The 21572-nt window shown below is 34.1% G+C and overlaps 1 protein-coding gene across 1 annotated transcript; it reads right to left on the reverse strand.

The window, feature by feature from the left end:
• Positions 1–8415: 8415 nt before the first annotated feature.
• LOC115448097 (alpha-tocopherol transfer protein-like) lies at positions 8416–17192 on the reverse strand. The gene is made up of 6 exons (XM_030175401.1): positions 16984–17192; positions 12948–13104; positions 11389–11503; positions 10921–11052; positions 10169–10382; positions 8416–8862 (listed from the first exon to the last, which is right to left on the reverse strand). Exons 1-6 carry the CDS (start codon positions 17144–17146, stop codon positions 8708–8710), a joined length of 936 nt encoding a protein of 311 aa, XP_030031261.1. The 5' UTR covers positions 17147–17192; the 3' UTR covers positions 8416–8707.
• Positions 17193–21572: the final 4380 nt, after the last annotated feature.

The raw sequence follows: 21572 nt of genomic DNA on the forward strand, positions 1-21572 counted from the left end.
CTTTTGTTTACAATGACAGACAATGTAAACCTATTTTTAATATAAAAACCGCGATAAATCCGAAAACTTGTTTTATTTTAAAGTGAAATCATTTTAATTAGTACAATTCATTTATTATTTTTTAATTAATTGTAGCTCAATTTGCTTTTCAGTACGACATTCCGTTGTGTCACTCTAAATACAACCTTAAACACTAGAACTTAAATTCTCTTTTTAAAAAATCAACTTAACTATCCCTTATTTCCTATGGGAGAAAATTACTATGATAAAAACTAGCCTATACGTTGAACCAGGACATGGTCTACTCATATACCAAATTTCGTCAAAATCCGCTCAGTTCTTTCCGCGTTTACTTTTAACAAACATTATTTTAAATTAAAATACTTTATTTATCACGTAGGCGAACAAAGTTGGACTTACGATACGTCAAAACAAAGCATAAGAATAATTATTCTTATTTCTAAATAACTAACTATTAATATTACTTATATAACTACGGACATTTTTAAATCAGGGATAAAATTTATAAGGAATAACAAGGTATAAATCAAAATAGCCAGCTCGGGCTGGCAAGTAGTGGGAAATAAAAGAATAACGCTTCGCAATCCTCGCCGGCGAGGACATAAGCCCTTGCCTAGCCAACCTACCAGCCTCTCACATCAATTTCCAATATTTTAGGAAACTTTCGCATTCATAATATTACTATAATAAGTTAGGTTTTAATATATTTGTGATCTCCAAAAAAATATCGATTAATGTCATGCGTATAGATCACATTTTAAAACAATATTCTTCCGTATTGACCGGTTCACCTCCGATTCGTACTTCCTAAAATTCGCTTAATTTTCACAAATTTCGTTGACTCATCTATTTGTTTAAAATAGATTTACATAATTTTTTATAGACGCATATTTGATTTCTTATGTTTACGCGAATATATATCGAAAATAAGACTATTTATTGGATTTTATCGCGACCTCAATATGTCCAAAAATATAGCGTTATATAATGATTCCTTATGTTTACGCGAATGTTCAACATTAATGTTAAACTATTTTTCCGATTTTATCGTAGTTTTTATATTTCAATTTTCTCCCGACGTTTCGAGGAATTTGCAGCCTTCGTTGTCCTCCCCATGACCAGCTGCTTTTTTAATAGCATGTTATTGACATTTATATCTATTCCTCTGAAAGATCAATACGACCATATTGCCATTCGTCAAAATGAGTTCCCGAAACGTCAAAAGTTCACAAGACTGCAGGTCCATCCTCAAAGTCGAGGACCTTGCCGCATTCACCCCCCCACCATAGTTCCGGCTCGCGTGCTGAAGAATACGGTAAAGGATAGTTGTTAGTACATACTTAACCGTTGATGTCTCATTCTCTTCCAATGGCCGTCCTGAGTCGAGGTTCGTTAGTCGTTAGTGGATTGCCCTGAACATGGTCACTTAACATCAAAGGGTTGCGAGTGCCTAAAGCGTTTAGCCAAAAGTCCGATGTGTTTGTATAAGCCAACCCTCGTCAGGCGAACATGACAGGTAAAAAAAAATATCTGTCCCTTCAATTATAATATGACATATTGTAACATACTGTGTAAAATTATACATATCAAGCCTTTGTTGTTGAAAACTTGAAAGGGTAGGTAGATATGCAACTACGGTACTCACTTTTCGCCTGTGTGCTATCCCATGATGATAGGGGCGAACCAAAAAAATATATAATTAACATAACAAAAGTTCTGGACTCCAGGCTGATAGTAGACAAACCAAATATCACTGCCAGACCTTGAATTCAAACCCAGGACCTCAGATCGGTGACGTGTGCACACCATACAACGCCACCAGGTGTAAAAATTGTAGTTGTGTGAGAACATGTCATATTTAGTTAACTAATCTATAAGTTATAAGAATGTTTACGACTACCACTATTCGATGTTAAATCGCCGCAAATAATGTGGTATTACATAATATGATAATAAAGATAGACTTAACAGCAATAAATTAGAATTTATTTCAAAAAATTACGCAACATAAAACGTAATACGTTTTAAAACAATGAACATTTAAAAAAATCAAGATGTTACAATGTGGTTAAAAAACTCGTATTTTATCTTTTTGGAAATATTATTTCACATTCAATGTAAATATCTCAAGAATCTGATAAGAATGAATTTCGTTTTTATTTTTACACAACTGAAAGGAGAGACGAGAAAATGGTTTTTTTATTGTCTTGGTAGGCAAACGAGCAAGCGGTCTGATGGTAAGCAGAATCCGCCGCTCATTGAATTTGCAAGAAGCATAGCTAAGCCATTGCCTACGAGGAGGTGAGCATTCTTTTTGAGCCTTGTTCAAAGGACAAGTCAAAGCATTCGCGTAACACTGATACAGAGAGTTCATTAAGTCTCGTTTAAAAAACACACATCATAGCACTCAGAGAGTTCATACTAAAGTTTGCTTGCTCAGTAAGAAGGAACCACCGCTATATCTGTAAACATAGTAGTAATATGCCGCAGGACTTTAAAACACCCTATAGGTCTCTAATATGTTTCATGTTCAAGGGCCATAGCTAGAAGCCTTTTTATGCTTCTTATCATTAATGCTAGTAGAAGACAGAAAAATGTATAGGAAATAAATAACCTATCGATAAGTCTGTTACTATATGTCATTCTTAAATATAACATTAGCGTTAGTTATTGTAAAGTAAAAACACAGCCTCGCAGAATCATCATTTTGCAATTTTCATCAAGAACACATAAAACAAAAAAAAAACAATAGTCAATTATTTCCCAAAAAAAAAGAATACGAAATATCCATAAAAATATCTGGCGAGATAAAACGAAAAAAAAAATAGTAACAGAACATTCAAAATTCAAAATTAGAACTTTAATGGAAATTCGCACTAATTTTGCTTAAGTCGTAAAAGCAGCAGTAAAATAATTTATTGCCATTTCCGCAGTTGATAAGGTCGAACCACAGAAGGTCGAGCAAAACAGAAGAGTGTGTCGCTAATAATTTTTTTTTATTAGGCGCTGCAAACGATTACTTCCGAAGACGTATGACGCAAAATGCGATTCCATTTTATTGATGTATTAATTCACCAAATTATCTATTAAACTATTGTATCTGTTTCAAATTATCTATACCAATATTGCAAAGAGGTAAAGTTTCTAACTTTGTAACGGGTAATCTTCGGAACTATTAAACTGATTTTAAAAATTCTTTTACTAATAGGTGGCTATATTACTCGTGAATGCTATAGGCCACTCTTTATCGTTAGAAATTATAAAGTGTGACCTTTATCACGGAAAAACTTTTTCACGCGAGCGAAGCCGCGGGCAAAAGCTAGTATTAAAATAAACTAATAGAATTAAAAAATCTACCTAATTAAAATCCTTGCTCAACGACGATTTTATACGGCATTCGTTTTATTTCGGTTACAGGGGATTTTTGGTTCTGAAATTGCTGTTGGAAGTTACCGCGAATTTTGATGAGATTATAAAATAATTATTTCTTATATTTTCGCAATTGTTACACATTTGAATAGAACTGTTAACGGATTTTATGCCGGTTATTTTTATTATTATAATATCTCCCGACATTTCGAAGTCGTTTCAGCCTCATGGTCACGGAGCGGGTTGAGGTGTTGGTCATCCAATCATTAGCGTCTAGATAAGGCTAAAAAACATTGATTCCTGCCTAAAATAATTCACGAGATTATTGAAATTAAAAAACATCCGAATTTTAATAGAGAAGATGGTTGGAAGCGTGCACTAGCCTGAGATCTAGTTCAACATTTAATTAAATAGGAACTCAAATGTCCGGCTGCCAGACTTCAAGACATAGTGAGTTCATAATAGGTAGGTTAGCTAGGTTAGGGCTTTTATTGTCCTCACCGGTGAGGATCGCGACGCGTTTCTCCCTTATTGCTTATTTAAAAATACACATATACATCATTTAATTTATTCTTCCCTGCCAGCCCGAGCTGGCTTCTTTGTTTACTTAGTATATTTTTCATTTATTTTATTTTCAATATAAATTGTCTTTGTTTATATAAGCTAATCTAATTAAATAATAATTAAATATTCTCATGTACCTTGAGTTATCATAAGTGCAACTATGTTCGCCTACGTGATGAATAAAGCATTTTTTTTTTTATTTTAATGGGTAGATCGGACCGCCGACAGCTAAAAAATTATTTTTTTTGTATTATTATAATGTAGGTAGATATTATAACTTTGAATTTTCGGATCAACATGACTATGAAGTCTGCAGTCTACGAAACGTTGTGAGAAAATAATAAAATAAATAATCGTAATAAAATCTGGAAATAGTTTTATTTCAATGAGATTATAAAATTCATTAAAAATGAATAAACAAGATGTTACGGATTGTTACCGCTAAATGTTTTCTTTTAGATATTGGTGACGTTTATTCAAACTCTAAGGTCCGTTTTCAAAAACATTATTTAACGATTTCTTATGCTTGCGCGAATTTTAGCCATTGACATAAACTGTTATTTAGATTTTATTCCGGTTTTTATATAGAAATAAGTTGTGAATTGGTAGAATAGAGTTATTAGTTCCCATCTCGTTATAATTTGGTAATGAGGATGTAATGAAAACAAAGAACCACTTATATAACATTTTCAACCTTATTTACATAGGCTTAGAACTTATATTAGATAAAAGGATAAGCAAGACACGAATTTGCTGGAAAAATGTATTAAATTATTCTTTGATTGGTCTATTGTGACGCCTAAAAAATAGTAGGAGCAATTTCTTCTTTCACTATTATAAGTAATCCTTTAAATAATATAATATCAGCCCTGTATTATATACTGTCCCATTGTTGGGCACGGGACTCCTCTACTACTGAGTGGGAATAGGCCTTAGTCCACCGCGCTGGCCTAGTGCAGGTTGGTAGACATCACACACCTTCAACAATCCTATTGATAATTTCCCAGGTGTGCAGGTTTCCTCACGATGTTTTTTTCACCGTTAAAGCAAGCGATAATTCTTAAAATATACACTTATCCTTTTAGAAAAGTCAGAGATGTGTGCCCTTGGATTTTGGTGTGCGGACAATCGTCTCGATAGTCCGTTCTACTACTAACTAGGCTATTGCCGATTAATCACATAATAATCATTTGAAGCTTAAAGCTAGTTAACTATATTGCAAAAGATGACGTATTCTTTCAAAAAATAATAGCAAAGTTGGCAACTGTTGATTTTCTAGCTCCTGCTCTAAAGATTTTAGCAATAGTATCTTATCCTACTTCTTACTTAATAATATAAATACGAAATTTAAAAATGTTTGGTTGTTTGGATATTTATTGGAAGCCAAGGCAAAAAGAGCTAAATGATTGGATGGGATGCAAACGGATACCCTATTTCCTGGATTAATAGGGTGCTTTTTGAAAGAATGAACGGATTCTTAAGACGTAGATCCATAGTTTCTAAACCTAACCCACAAAACATATCTGATTTTTCAGTTCTTTATACATTGTTTATCAATAATTATCGTTTGCTTAACGGTAAAGTAAAGCATACAAAGAAACCTACATACCTTTATTTTTTTAGTTTTGAAGCGAATGTTCCTTTTGACTACCGCCCAGCTTGCGTTTCGATTATTGAAAAGTTTTGTTGGGTTCACCTTGCCTTATAACCCTTGCCATGCTATGCCTTATGACTTTAAGCAGTCCAGTATGTCAACTGTCAGACCTTACCCTTCTCAGCAGTAGAGCAGATTTGTGCCCACCTGTGGGATCAAGAGGGCAGGAGGCGCAGATGACCCCCTAAAGGTTCTAAAACTCGAATGAATTCACCAATTTCATTCCTAATATTCCGTACGCTCAATTACGCTCTGCCCTATGTTATTGTTAAAGCATGGGAGGGGAAGTGGGGAAGCAACAAGAGCTCTCGATTTTACCCCCCCCCCCTCCCCCTCCGCGGCCATCGGGTGGCGACGCTCTGGTGTGGAATAGTATTTAATACAGGGCTGGTGTTAATATAATGGGTATTATTTAACTTAATTATCAGTGTTATAACATGAGTTTTGTAATTTCTGGTATTTCCTTTTTTGTGTTCTGGATTTTATTTTTTGTGTACTGGATCACATAGACACCAAGGGAAAGTTGCGAATGAGATACTGGTATTTTCCGGATTAACGACTGCAGGGGCCTGGAAAAATGGGAGAGGATATATGGGGAAGGGAAGTAGAACCCTCTTAGGATTAGCGGAGGGGAAGAGGCCAGGAATTGTTCGCGAGCTCTCATAGGCCTCAATGTGTATTTACAACCAAAAAGTATTACACACTGAACAGCCTAGGGCTGCAGCAGATGTCCTCCCGTGCATGGGTGTGCATTCAGTGTGAAGACCAAGTGCACAAGAATACTCTGGAGGGCCCGGGGGGGTTGGTAATTTGCAGCAGATGTCCTCCCGTGCCTTTTGTAATTTCTGGTATTGCTAATGTTTTTTTTGGTTAGACGTGGTGTATATCATCAGGCGAGCTACTTGCTCCCCTAGTCATTATAAATGATTTATAATATATAAGTCGCAAACATGATAATCATAATTTAACATTTACATCTTAAAGCAATTACGCCTCACATCATAACAATTTTAATCGTTGTTCCAAGAACAACGTGTTATTAATTATCTACTGATTCTAAACATGTGATGTTTGTGTAACATTTTCATTGTTTTTTTCTGGGATATAATTTATATCATATAATCTAACTATTTTTTTTATAGTGATACGGCATAGTGACGCTACTACACCTGATGGTAAATGGATTGGAGTCCAATAGAATGTTGACTGACGAGTGATGATTAACCAGGCGTAAGGCTCGTCTTGTCTTTCAAAGCAATAAAAAATGTTAAAAAAATTATACATCAATAATCTCACCAGAAATCATTTCTCAATAAAAATATTCTAACACTTATATTCAAGTCATTTACTTTGTATTCCTACTATACAGCAACCCATAATTAATTCTGTTAAAACAACTCAATACTGCTATTCAAATTTGAATAATGCTTGAGATTTTCCCATAGTAATTGTTATATCATAACCTTAGCCCTGTATTGTATACTGTCCCACTATTGAGCCTGGGCCTCCTCTACTACTGAGAAGGATTAGGCTTTAGTCCTCCACGCTGGCCTAGTGCGGATTGGCAGACTTCACACACCCTCAAATTTCTTATAGAGAAATTCTCAGGTATGCAAATTTCCTCACAATGTTTTCCATCGCCAGTGATAATTTAAAGCAAGTGATAATTCGCGAAGAATACATACATAACTTAAATAGTCAGAGATGCGTGACCTTTGGTTTTGAAACTGTGGACATTCGTCTCGGCAGTCCGTTCCACTCCTACTAGTCTTGCTGCTGTGTGAGTGGAGCATTATACTATGCTATTCAATTTATGGCAAAATGACATCATCTATCCTCTATCTTAGTTAAGCGTCATTATATTTTCGCATGGTAGGACCAACTTGCTCAACAAGGCCGCGTCACACGCGCCTTGCGCTTTAACGAAGTAGCCGAAAAAAAAGTATTTTTATGTACTCTAATATCTCAAAGGCATGTATAATTAAATTAAACTTTTTTTTCGGATTTTCTCGCGGTTTTTTATATTATAATTTTGTGTCGACGTTTCGAAGACTTTGCAGCCTTCATAGTCAAAAGGTTCGGTCCCCCCGGTATAATATAACCACTGTGATAAAATCCGCAAAATAGTTTTATCTTAATATCTAAAATTCGTACATAAGAAAGCATTATTTTTATTTTTTTAATTATGTTATTTCTCACTATTTACCATTTCATATAGTAGTATACATGTTCTAATGAGAGTTATTAATGTCGTTATTAATACCAATCATTATTAAATTAATCAAGTTTTTAACTTCGTCTCGGCAGTCCGTTCGCCACCCAACTAGGCTACCGCTTCATCATAAGATTATAGTTAGTTTTAAATTATCAAACAAAATGGAAATATAGAAACAATATAACACAGTGTCATTTTGACATTGCGTTAATAAATGAAACCACATACTTTCTCTCTCTCTCTCTCTGCTAACATTGTTCCAAATATCCATGAATAACAAATATTTTCGCCAAATACCCGGTTGTCGTTTGTCAATTCTTATAATCATTTTGTAGTTTCGTGCGAGTATAACGTGTGTGTATTTCTAGCTGAAAGCATGATGCTGCCGCTCCGACAAATTATCTTCATATAGTAGTAATGGAGTTAGGGCGTGTAAAATAAAAATAAAATAATTATTTCTTTTGTATGAATCTTACACTTTTTATTTACATCTACGGTTAGTGTAACTTATTATAAACTGTTATTTTTAAAGAGATAAGTATGTGGTTTTAATTAGTAATGCAGTATCAAAATGACCCTGTATAAATGTAACTGTGTTGAGAAAAGATATATTTACTCAATAAAGTTATTGCACGCCACAACGTTCCAAACCTGGACGTTATGTAAACATTAATAAGAAGTAATTTTGAATGATCACGTAATTATGACTTAAAGAAACAAAACTGAGAATTTACCAATGAATGTGAGTGTTTCGCTAATAAGTAGTATTTTTGGATACATTTTTTATTTCAAATTTTGTTTTTATATTTCATAAATAATATATTTAGTTTGTGCTACCAATAGACAATATTTTTGGTAATTTAAAACTATCTATTTATAAGTAATCAATCCACACACAATGTTTTGAAAGCTCCAGGCAGTCCGGAGTATTCTTCATTAAATTTACAGGACAGCCTTAGATCTTCATTAGTGGCGGCCTTCTCCAAGAACTTCAGTCGGGCAATGTGTTCATCCGTCGATAATTCCTTGAAGTTAGCCTCTGTAAATAGACAGTATAGCTAAACTGTAGTAAAAATAATGAAAACAGTGTACGTTCATGGAAATACGGATAAATTCAGAGAATGTTTTTATCATTGAACACTTATTTTAAACGACTTGTCATAATATATATTTTTATTTATAAATTATATTAGACTAAGAGGTTCTATAACATTAACAACACTTTATACTACACTAGCTGTGTCCGTGGCTTTGATGTGGAAATCAGTGTGTTACAAATTTTTTCCCGTGTAAATCCCGATCCTGCGGGAATTCTAGGATAAAAAGTAGCACCTAAACCTGCCTAAAGAATTATACTATCTTTTAATATAAACCATACAAAAATCCGTTTAGTAGATTTTAAGAAAAAAGATCATTTACAGACAGCTTTTTGGGATTTTGTTTTATAATATGTATAGGTAATGAAAATACTAGTAAATGCACTATTCCACTACTGGAAGCGGTCCATTTCCATAACGTACAGTTTAGGCGTTAGTCTACAACGTGGGCCTGTAATAGGTTGGCTAAAATTCACATGGATACCTTTGAACTCATTAAGTAGAATTCTTAGTAGTTATGTAATAAATTATTATAATAATATTTTTTTAGAGCAATGTTTTCTAGAACCTTCACTCGCGTTGAAATCTTTTCTACGAGTAACTGCCATCGTAATGAAAAAAGACTTATAGAACCGTTTTTAAAAAATGAGAATAACACACATTCGTAATCTGTCGTCATAAGGAAAAAAGAACCATTTTAAAAAAAATGGGTAAATTACACATTCGCAATCAACACAAAACCACGAATCTAACATGTATTTCACTGTATATTTTTTTTATAAAGAGACCTTTGTTCTTATGACGGCAGAGATCTGGAGGAACACTTTCGAAAATAAAAAGTTTTAGTGTAGGTACATACGTAGCCTAATTTACAGCATGAGTCCTATGGGTTTTTATAAAAAAAATATATAAAACAATTCATTACAGCCATTGTCGCGAAAGGAGGACTTAAGAACGGAGAAATTACTACAAAGATGACTAGTTTTATCTCCAGACTTCACTCATTTAGAATTATGCTAGCAAATACAAAAAAGTTGTCTATGTCCCCTCTTCAGGTTTAAATTCTTAATCTATTCCAAATGTCTTTAAATTAGATATATTAGTTTAGTCATAAATTGAGTTACTTTAACATATACAGGCTGTCGCAAAAATACAACAAAATTAAAACAAAAGACTAAAAAAATCCTAAGTTATTACTTTAATATTCGAAATTCAAATAAATTTAAATTTTAGAAAAAACGGACTCACCACTCAATTCTTTTATAGTGGCCCCATTCCCACCATAGTCCTTAGGCAATATTTCTCTAGGTATGTGTTTATGAAGGGACTCGAAGTCATTGTGGGTGTAAATTCTCTTTCTTAGTTTCTCGCTAAGTCCCTGTTTTATTATATTTATGACAGTATCCAAAAACTTAGAACCACTTATGAAATGTATGGCTTTAACTCTTTGGCCCATTGTTTCCTGAAAAAAAATATACACTTGAAACACTTCGGAATATTTCCGTTATAAAAACACATCTTTATTCCCAAATAATCTTTATTCATCTTTATTTGCGGCGATAGCCTAGTTGGGTGTGAAACGGACTGCCAAGACGAATGTCCGCAGGTTCAAATCCCAAGGGCACACACCTCTGACTTTTCTAAAAAATCATGTGTGTATTCTTTGTGAATTTATGGTTCGCTTTAACGGTGAAGGAAAACATCGTGAGGAAACCTGCACATCTGTGAAGTTCTCTATAGGAATTTCGAAGGTGTGTGAAGTCTACCAATCCGCACTAGGCCAGCGTGGTGGACTAAGGCCTAAACCCTCTCAGTAGTAGAGGAGGCCCGTGCAGCAGTGGGCAAGTATTATAATACAGGGCTGATATTATTATTATTATTCCCAAAAGGGTAGATAGAGTTGCAATCAGGGCATCCATTTTTCACCAGTATTTCCCATAATGGGAGGAGCTTATCGCCAGGTTCAACTTGCTTGAGGTAAACATTGCTAAAATACTTACAATAATAAGTGTCATCGCCTTGTGAACGACTATGGGGTTTAATTTAGCGACCATGGAGAACAATATATCCCTCGTATCCACAATCATTTCAGAACCTTGACAGTAGTCGTGCAACAATATATATTCCGTGAACTGTAACAAATCGTACATAAAATAACAACACTCTTATATGGCTAAGATGAAGTAGTACCACTCAATTTTAGGGTTAGTTGAGATGATGGATATATTGATTGGCAAGAGGTCTCTATCGCCAGTCTACAAAATAATGCAGGACTGTTCGAAATTGGGTGTGAAGCTTATTAAGAGGGACAGTATGGTGGGCTTTACAATTTTTTCACTTTGAGGTTGCTATCCAGAAAGACATAAATAGACCTCAAGAGACGCCCAGAGAGATATATTCACCTATTGATGTGATAAGATAGACTACAGTCGTATCGAAAAATCAATTGGGAAAAAAAAATTACTTACCACAACCAAATACCTATAGTAATTGATAAGAGCTACGTTTTCATGGTTACCAAACATTTTTGATATGACCACGCGGTAGTTGTCAGGAGTTGGCGTAGGCATCACGCATGACTGCCTGAAATATACAGATACAATAATTCTAGTGAAAATGTAATAATATCCTCAAATAACTGTAAGCGGCTTGGGTATGAAATACTCTCTAACTGTCTGTACCTGCGGCGGCGTCGTGTGACGGGTCGGCCACTTCCCTACAATATGGTTGAGGAGGCCGATGGCTGGCACATGCGTCATACTCGTGAACGGGTGCTGCTTGTATGGACTGTTCTGCCCATTTCGCTTACATTTCTAATTTATAATTGCTAGAGGTGCTGGGAGGAAATAATTATAAGGATAATAGAGAAATTTCATGATTCCTGAGAGGGTTGTGCAGTCATATAAAAATTTAAATTAATTTATTCCTTATTTCACGAGCCTATAAATGAACTGCTCTAAACTTTTTTTTCTCTTTTCACTTTATCATGTACTGTTGTAGTCTTTACCCTAAACTTATTGAAAAGAGCAACACCAGAGTTTCTTGCCCGTTCTTCTCTGGTGAAAACTGCTTTTCGAACTGGTGGTAGAGTTAATATTGACGGAATCTAAATAATGTATAACATTTTACAGATTCAAATAAATCATTTCATTTCATTTCAAATAATAATAATATCCTCACTGGTGGTAGGTTTCTCATGTGAGAGGCCGTCTGGGTAGGTATCACCGTATTGTCTATTTCTGCCGCCAAGCAGCAATGAATAGTCACTGGTGTGTTCCAGTTTGATGGACATTGTAGCCAGTGTAACTATTGGACATAATGAAACTTAACATCTCATGTCTCAGCATTGGAATAATAAACAATACTTTGTAATTCAAGATGTTGGACGGTATTTCTATAGTTTATGGGCGATCGTTTCACTTACCATCAGACGAATGGCAAGCTCGTCTCATCATTCAGAGAAATAAAAAAAATGTAATACTATATTATTCCTAACGGCTTACCGGAAGAATTATGTGAATAGTACTATGAATAACATTACATTAACTTAAAAAGTATCTATTTCCGTTTGAAATAATTTACGCATACTAGATTTACAGTTAGCCACTAACATAATTAAATAACTCCACAACGTCGAATCGCCTATATAATTTAAGTTTAATTGTAATGCTTTTTTTCTTGTGTGTAGTAAAGCAAATTCTTTTTTATTTTATTTTAGTGAAGCTTTTTTTAAGGACACTATTTTGCATCAAGTCTTGCATCTGTTCAGCTACTTACATATGTGGGTGACTATATATACACAAGATAACAATAGGGTTAACTATTTTTTTTTTACTAGGTAATTCCGCAATGGTTAAAACAATTTTAATACGATTATCATTGTCAGATAAAGAAAATTTAATAGTTTTTCGAATCGATAATTCGTATTTATCGTTGCTTGGGAATCGACCTTACACCTACCAGTTAGCAGTCTCACTCAGCCATTTCATAGAATACAAACTTTCTCATACATTAAATAAACACTTACGAGCATTTAAATAAATCAACAAATTCGTTCCTCACGTCAAAGTCCCTCAAGAACTCCGGCATTAAGTTTCTGAACGTACACAGCCTGTCGAAGTGCTTCTTAGCCCTTTCTACTGATCCTTTGTTGTATATTAAAAACCGTTCTAAATAATCTCGCCCTGCAAAGATAAAAGTTTATTTGAAGATGTATTGGTAATTTTCATTTAAAACTATGTATAGTGAATGAATCCATCCTAGGCGAATTCCGGCCACGGCGGCCAATCTCAACGGAGATCAGCCACGTACGCAGGAGATATTATAGTGCACAAGTGTATGCGCAATATACAGGTGCATATTCCTATTCCTTGACTCTCATAGTCGGGTGAGATGGTAAATCCGACATGACCGGAGAGAGATCAGGCACAGGATCAACGGCTTTACGTTTTTTCCGAGGCGCAAGGGTATCACACCGCCAATTTCCTGATTCCAAGCTGCGATTGAGTAATGTTTTAAAATGGAAAACCCAGTCACAATTATTTTAAGCCCGACCCGGGATTCGAACCAGGATATTAGCGTAGTCGTACACGTACCAGGTACGCATTACAATTACGCCACTGAGGTAGTCAACTACGTCTAGCAAATTAAACTATCTTTTAAAATAGTAGAGTTACCCTCAATTTAAAATGTGATGCATAATAAATAATATGTTAGTATATATAACACCCTTTCACAAACAATACAGCATCGAGACAGTTGGGAATGAAATATAAATAAATCATAAAACATCATTGTCCCTACCTGTCCAATGACCTTACCAACAGTCGTTTCGAAGGTGTAAGTAAAAGAGATTGTATATATGTCATATACCAAAATAAATGTGAGACGAAGGTTCAATAAATATAACGCTACTATTCATTTGCACGGCAGCGTGCTTTATATTAAGGAAAATAACTTGTTTTTATACCTATAAATAATAAAATTGTAGCAGTTAATTGTTCACATGAGAAAAATGTTATACGTATAACGAAGGTTAACTACCTATCACAAGATTGAAGTAATATGAGCGGTAGATAATCATTATATAATGAAGTTCACGGAAAATCTAAAGGGTAGAAACCAGTGATCTTTTATAAAGAAATATGCCATTTTACACGCAATTTGAAAACTCCAATTGTCCTAATTAGCGCAATTGCATTAAATAAATATATTATAAAAAAGTTACGATTATATACTATTATAAAGCTGAAGAGTTTAAACGCGCTAATCTCAGGAACTTCTGGTTCGAATTGAAATTCTTTACGTGTTGGATAGCTCATTTACCGAGGAAGCTTATAGGCCAAATAACAATACTACGCATAAATTAAAAATACTAGACGACTTTGTTCATGGTTTAAATATATTATAATGTTTTTCACACGACATGTGAATCTTTGTGCGCGGAGCACTTTTTTAGTTTGATTTCTAAGTGACATTCGTAGGCTCACTATCACAAGGTTTTATGTTTTAACGCTCATGCGATGGATATTTGATCTACCATGAAAATGTTAAGTCTCATAACTTAAAATGATTTTAAAAAGTGCATCACCAGAGTTTCTTGTCCGTTCTTCTCTGGTGGGAATTGCTTTTCGAACTAGTGGTATAGTTAATATTGTCAGAATCTAATTAATTTAAAATTTTACGGGTTTATATAAATCATTTCATTTCATTTAAAACCTAGTAATAACATTGGCTACCCTTTATCCACATGAGTCTCCTAATACTCAGTACATTTACGACAAAAGACGATCTTCTCTGGCAATGCCTATAAAAAAATGTAACAAGCTGTATTATAGATATTGAAGAAAAATTGAAATGAAAGCTTTTTATTGAAATAGAAGCCAAAACAATAGTTTTTAGAATATTTGTCTGTTTGTATGTTTGTACACGCATCATACAAACACTACTGCGCGTAAATAGTTTTCATATCTATATTTTAAAGGACTCATATAAAATATAGGACACATTTTATTCCGAGAATTTATGAGGCGGGACTTTTATCCCGGAAAAACATTTTTCGCGGGCGGAAACGCGAGCAAGTTTAATGTAAAATAGATAATTACTAACGTAATTTTAAATAACGCCTTCAAGGACCTTATAATGAATACAATAGAGATAATTGACTAGTTGGTACGATATGTTGTTTGTTTATATTTTTAACCGACTTTAAAAAAAACAAGGTTCTGAATTTGAAATGTATTTTTTGTTTGTTACCTTAAAACTCATTTATTAAATGAATTGAAAGAATATACTTCTAGATTGGTCCCGTAGACATTTTTCAATACCGGTTCAGTAATTTTGTTTTTAAACTAAAATAATTGGAATAGGTATGTAGTCCAAGTAAACGAATTTGGATGAAATTTGAGACCTAAAATATACCACATCCTTGATAATAATACACTTAATCTCAAAGGCATACATCGTAAAATGTACTCCGAGAAGGGTCATAATGCAGGAAAAACCGCGAATAATACTTCTTAATATAATCTAATATCTTTTTTCTACCTGCCCTCCAATATGGGCTCGATTTAACATACTGCGTCGAATGATGCAAAGCGGCTATTTTTAGCTTGTTTTTTGCGACCTAATGTCAATGCCCTTTAACACTTCTGGTGCAGCAAATAAAAAAAGAAAGTTATGTAGGCGAACGTAGTTGTCAGTGGCGAGAAGTCCATATAATCCGATACTTGCCGGTTTCCGTTTATGTAGAATTTATATACAATCTAATTAACATTAGAACGATTTGCAGATCGAATTTATTCACTTTTTTCCACATGATTCGACTAGAGGGGACTTTTTATCGAAATAGCGTTTGTGTGCAATGTCACAATGGGTGTATCAATTATAAAGGTCAGAGATGAGGAAGGTCTGCTATTGGATACGCTTGTCCACCATCTCTGACAGTAGTTCGATTCGGGTTTGTAGTTACGTAATTTTAAATCTTATAGAACCTAAATATTGTGTCGAGTTCTCTTTCAAAAAATTTCACCTTTCGCGACTGGTAGTTGCACTTGTGAGTTGATACATTAATTTATAAGTGCAGTGAATAGTCATATAGTTATAAAGTTTGATGAGTACTACATGTTATATATAAATATTTACTTTTTTATTGGGGGTCCGGCAAAGTTACTTTCCTGTGCCTGATGGTGAGTGAAGTTTTAACAATAAATTCCATTATATTGTATAGATCGATTTTAAATCTATATATATATATAAAAAAGAATCCCTATTTCCCTTGGTCACACCATCATGCGTGAACGGCTGGACCGATTTCACTATTTTTTTTCTTGTGTTTTTTTATAGTCAGGAGAAGGTTCAAAATTTAAGAAAACTTACGAAAATATTAATTTTATATAACTGTCAATTGTTTCAAATAACTGTCAGCGATTGACAGAATGCGCGCTGCAAATTCATAGTTAAGACGGGACAACGTCTGTCGGGTCAGCTAGTGTTATATAATTTTGTTCTAAATTATTGACGAACTATAACTACATATAACTGTAAGTTTGCAGTAAAATTAAAACATAGTTTCACAACTATAAAGTTTTAGCAAGTTATGTTTCCGAAATTAAAAAAAAAAATGCACTTAATAATAATAAATTAATACAATCAAGAATTACCTTATTATAGTTGAATAATAAATTAACGATAATTAAGCTACATACTACTTATCGTTCGAATAAAGCACACAAAGTGTTGTTTGGTGTGAATACTAAACCCAGAAAATCCCATTACTACTTTTATCTAACATGGTACATAGACAAAGACATATGGAGAAATTTTGTTTTTTTTTGTTACAAAAATCGTAAACATTAAGAAATATTTTACCCACAATGAATTTGTACCGGAAACAAGTCTAAATAACGTATTAAATGAAAATAATACCTATAAAAGGCTTCGAATAAGCCGGCAGAATTGTATCAAGTGTCGAGAGATCTCTTGAAGCGATAATCTAACCGGATGCCATTATACTAATTGCATTACACTTCAACCTATAAAAATTACTAAAAATTTGTACATACCAAAATCCCTCACGATAAAATGATTCTGTTTATTAATCCAATCTTCCAATATTTTAATATCTTGTTTTAGTATTCCTATGTCACCATATCCGAATACCTTCCGAACATCGGCCATCTGGTTCGGATTGAATTTCAAAATATTTGTCGGCTTTAATTCTTCCATTTTACTGAGACATGCAAAATCAACGAAGACTTAAACGATTATGCGTCGGTTTACTCACCGTGTGTAGTTTTAAGACTTTTGATTTAACGTCAGTGTTTTCGTCCCTTTCTAGACTTGTCATCTGTTCCTTGAGCATTCGAGGAAAGAGATTTGGGTTTTCGTTCTTAAGACTCTTCCGGAGTATACGATCTTGAACTTTCGTTCCATATTTTTACGGCGCATGAGTTATGGAATGCCCAAAGATTTAAGAATATTTTTTTTATTGTCTTGAATGACGAGCCGAGCTTGCCGTTCGCCTGATGGTAAGCGATACGACCGCCCATAGACACTAGAAACACTATCCAAAACATTGAATCATAAAATATTGTTTGGTATACCACTTCGCTCGCCATTCTGAGACTTGAGATAATAATTTCTTTTAAAAATGAATTTTAGGACTATTTAAACATTTACAACTATAAAAATATTAATGATTAACTTGTTGATCTAATTCTTGATTGCAAATTAAAATTATGTGTACATTAGGAAGAGATGCACATAATCAACAATTTTAGTGGCATTTTCAATATAAAACAATTAAACAATAACCATATTATAATATGCTTATCTACACTAATATTATAAAGATTGAAAAAAATTAGTTTGTAGAGAATTATCTCTGGAACTGCTGAACTGTTTTCGAAAACTCTTTCACTAATAGGAAGATACATTACTATTAAGCGCTATAGACTTTTTATCCTGGGAAAATATAAGGTGAGATTTTATCCCAGAAGAACTACGTCACGCGGGGGGAGCCTTGTTCTCGGGTTCGCCCGCGTTGATTACTGGAGAAGTGAAGTGGGAACCAATAGAATTACGACTGACGAGAGATGATTACCCCTCGACAGTCGACACAATTATGCCGGCCTGTTGGGACCAGATATACAACAGGATCCCGGAACGCGACACTTATGCGCGAATATCGCGTTTATACGGACAGACACAGTCGTATGTTTTATATTATTATAGATAACGCTGGTTTTTCACTATTATTAATAATAAATTATTATTAATGACAATTTGTATGCAAAGGTTGTAACGAACGCAATTACCGACTGATAATTACGTATTACAGATTATCTGTAATAACTGATAACAATGTTAGTTGTTTTTACAATTAAATTACGAAACGAGTAACTAGCCTCATCAGTCTTGGATTTGTAAATAGGCCGCGGCCTATGGGCGGCAGCCTCTTAGGGGCGGCAGATTTCAGAGGACGCTCACTCGATTTAATTAACCATTCGTTTGTTTAACTTTGGTGCCTTCCATAATACAAACAAATGTAAAATTATTAAGTATTTTAGAAACCTACATACATAAACCTATCTTTATGGGGCGACGGAAATAAAGTGGCCCACACTCATCTAAATACAGTAAAACCCGTTTAAGACGATTTCACAGGGACTCAACCAAAAACGCGTCTTAAGCGGGAAAGCGTATTATGCGGGATATAGGGAAATAAAAAACGGACCTACTACATACGTATGTATTAATATTAGGTATTGAATTGTACATTTAAAAATTATGTACGTTATATATAAAATGCCGTGTATCTATCACGTTATTTAAAATAATCACATATTTTTATGTGAGAAATAGATTTTGAGGCATTAGCAATTACAAGATTTTCAACGTAATTTAACTTTTGTAGTGCGTCTTCGCTTTGATTCAAAGAAGTTACATAGCCTCTTAAATCATTAACTGCTGATAATGCCTGGGCGTGTGACAAAATCGGAGTTGACTCACCGCAGAGGTAATATGTGTTGGCGTTAGGGCGTATTAAACGGGATGACGAATCGTATTATGCGTTAAAGAATGTATGAAAACATGTCTCAAGTTCCAGGGACTGATGCAAAATGGCGTATTATGCGAGAAATCGTATTAAGCGTGATCGTATTAAACGGATTCTACTGTATATAAAAATCAAAGGTGACTGACTGACATAGTGATCTATCCACGCACAGCCCAAACCTCTCGACGAATCCGGCTGAAATTTGGCATGCAAGTAGATGTTATTAGGTAAGCATCCGCTAAGAAAGGATTTTGATTAATTCTACCCACAAGGGGATAAAATACGGGATGAAAGTTTGTATAAATCTTATTAGATTTTCGACTGATTGAACTGAAATAAAAAATTGGAGCTACTATGCCATGACTGTATTTGTATTTATGTTAGGATCACAAAACACCATGTATGTATGTATGTATGTATGTATGTATGTATGTATGTATGCACAAAACACCATTGTCGAAGGTTAATAAGCGGATTCCTACAGACTTCCCTTTTTTAGTGTATGTAAGCAAATTATTAAAATAAATGATACTATTAGCTAATAAATAGTCAATATTTATAGCATAGTTGTCTAAAATCGTATTACTATTAGTATTAGTATATATTGTGCCTGCTTAACTTACATTAATTTCACTCTTGGCCGTTGCAATACACTATTTAATAGTGAAGTAACTATTTTATAAAATACTAGTTGACCCGACAGACGTTGTCCTGTCTTAACTATGTATGCACGCGCGCATTCTGTCAATCGCTGACAGTTATTTCAAACCACTGACAGTTATGTAAAATTAATATTGTCGTTAAGTTTTCTTAAATTTTCTAATATTCCGCGCAATTTTTTGAATTTTTTCTTTCATATGAACCTTCTCCTGACAATAACAAACACAACAAAACAAATAGTGAAATCGGTCCAACCGTTCACGTGTGATGGCGTGACCAAGGGAAATAGGGAATCATTTTTATACATATAGATTTCATTTTACTGGTGGTAGGTGTCTCATATGTGAGAGGCCGCCTGGGTAGGTGCCACCGCAATGTTTGGAATATATGCAAAACTATAAATTAGCAAAAAGTAACACGAAAGCAGAATTAAATAGTAAATGACCTTTTATTAAAAACGACGCAGAAGAAACTTCACAACATAATTAACTAAGGTTCACATAATTAAACTGATAAAAATAACTTCAAAGATATGTTTTATGATACTTAAGAAGGGATATAATTTTGTATTACGTTACAATGTAAGATAGTTATATGAATGAAGTTGGAAATGAACACATATATAAGATTATTATTCATTTATTCTCGGGTCTGATAAAATTTAGTAAGGTTTTTAACAATAATTGACGATATTTAAAACCAAAGAACCAATTTCAAGCAATTCAAAATTAAGTTTTTTTCTGCTTGCAATATATTTGGATAAAGATGTTTCTTTGATCATTAACGTGGGATTTATTATATACGTCCCACTGTTGGGCACGGGCCTCCTCTACTACTGAGAGGGAATAGGCCTTAGTACCACGCTGGCCTAGTGCGGGTTGGTAAACTTCACACCCTCGAAAACTAATAGAACTACTAGAGAATTTCTCAGGTATGCAGGTTTCCTCACGATGTTTTCCTTCACCGTTAAAGCGAGCGATAATTCACAAAGAATACGCACATATTTTTTTAGAAAAGTCAAAGGTGTGTGCCCTTGGGATTTGAAGTTGCGGACATTCATCTCGGCAATCCGTTCCACAACCAACTAGGCTATCGCCGCTTATTAGGCTATGCCGCTATGTGACGTCATATGCATATGTAAAGTCTTTAATTTTAATTGTTCCTGTTTTATGCATGACGTATATTATATCTTTTATTTGTGTCGTATTTCTTTTTTGTTTCCTTTGCTGTATTTAGTTTTTTCTTCCTCAAATATCTGTACTATTGTTATGTGTATATTTTACCTCAATTTGTATTTGTAAACATATTTTCACCTAAAATGTGAGGATGGGCGGGGGAACTAGTTTCCGCTATTTGATATGTACTTCGGACCCCTCGTATTTAATGTTTACTGCCATTTGCTCTGGACAATAGCCATTTTTTTTCTTACATCACGCCTTTATCCTCAAATCGTTAGGTCCAACCAGGAACACCCATTTTTCCATGCTCCATCGCATGTCATAGGAGTTATCTATCGCCATAATATCCGATATAAATTCAAACTCACATGACTTCAGAGTAAGTAAATCATTCTAGCCTAGTAGCTGTCCGAATCGGAATAAAATATCAGAGTAATATTCAAATATATCATTGGATAGCAAATTACCGGGATAAAAGCGTATATGCTTATCCAGGACGTGGGCTATCTGTGTGGCAAATTTCATCCAAAACCGTTCAGCAGTTACTAATTTAATTTTTAACAAACATCCACAAAAATACACAATAGTAATTTTCGTTTAGATAGCATATAAGAAATAGTAAGAAGATAAGATTCTGTTCCATAAAATGAGGAAGATAGGTAAATTATAACACATATACTTTTATATTATTTTATATTTCTTTCAATTATATGTTACCTACGCCCTCCCTCTGCCCCTCTCTCAACAACGGTAACTG

Source organism: Manduca sexta, chromosome 9, assembly GCF_014839805.1.
Source record: "Manduca sexta isolate Smith_Timp_Sample1 chromosome 9, JHU_Msex_v1.0, whole genome shotgun sequence".
Lineage (NCBI taxonomy): Eukaryota > Metazoa > Arthropoda > Insecta > Lepidoptera > Sphingidae > Manduca > Manduca sexta.

Excerpts from the sequence above, each read along its gene's own strand:
- LOC115448097 (XM_030175401.1), bottom strand. The coding sequence starts at position 17,146 with ATGGAAGAATTAAAGCCGACAAATATTTTGAAATTCAATCCGAACCAG. Across the intron at positions 13,105-16,983 it reads TTTTATCGTGAGGGATTTTG|GGCGAGATTATTTAGAACGG; the intron begins GTATGTACAAAT and ends TTATCTTTGCAG. Across the intron at positions 10,383-10,920 it reads AGGCGATGACACTTATTATT|GAAACAATGGGCCAAAGAGT; the intron begins GTAAGTATTTTA and ends ATTTTTTTTCAG.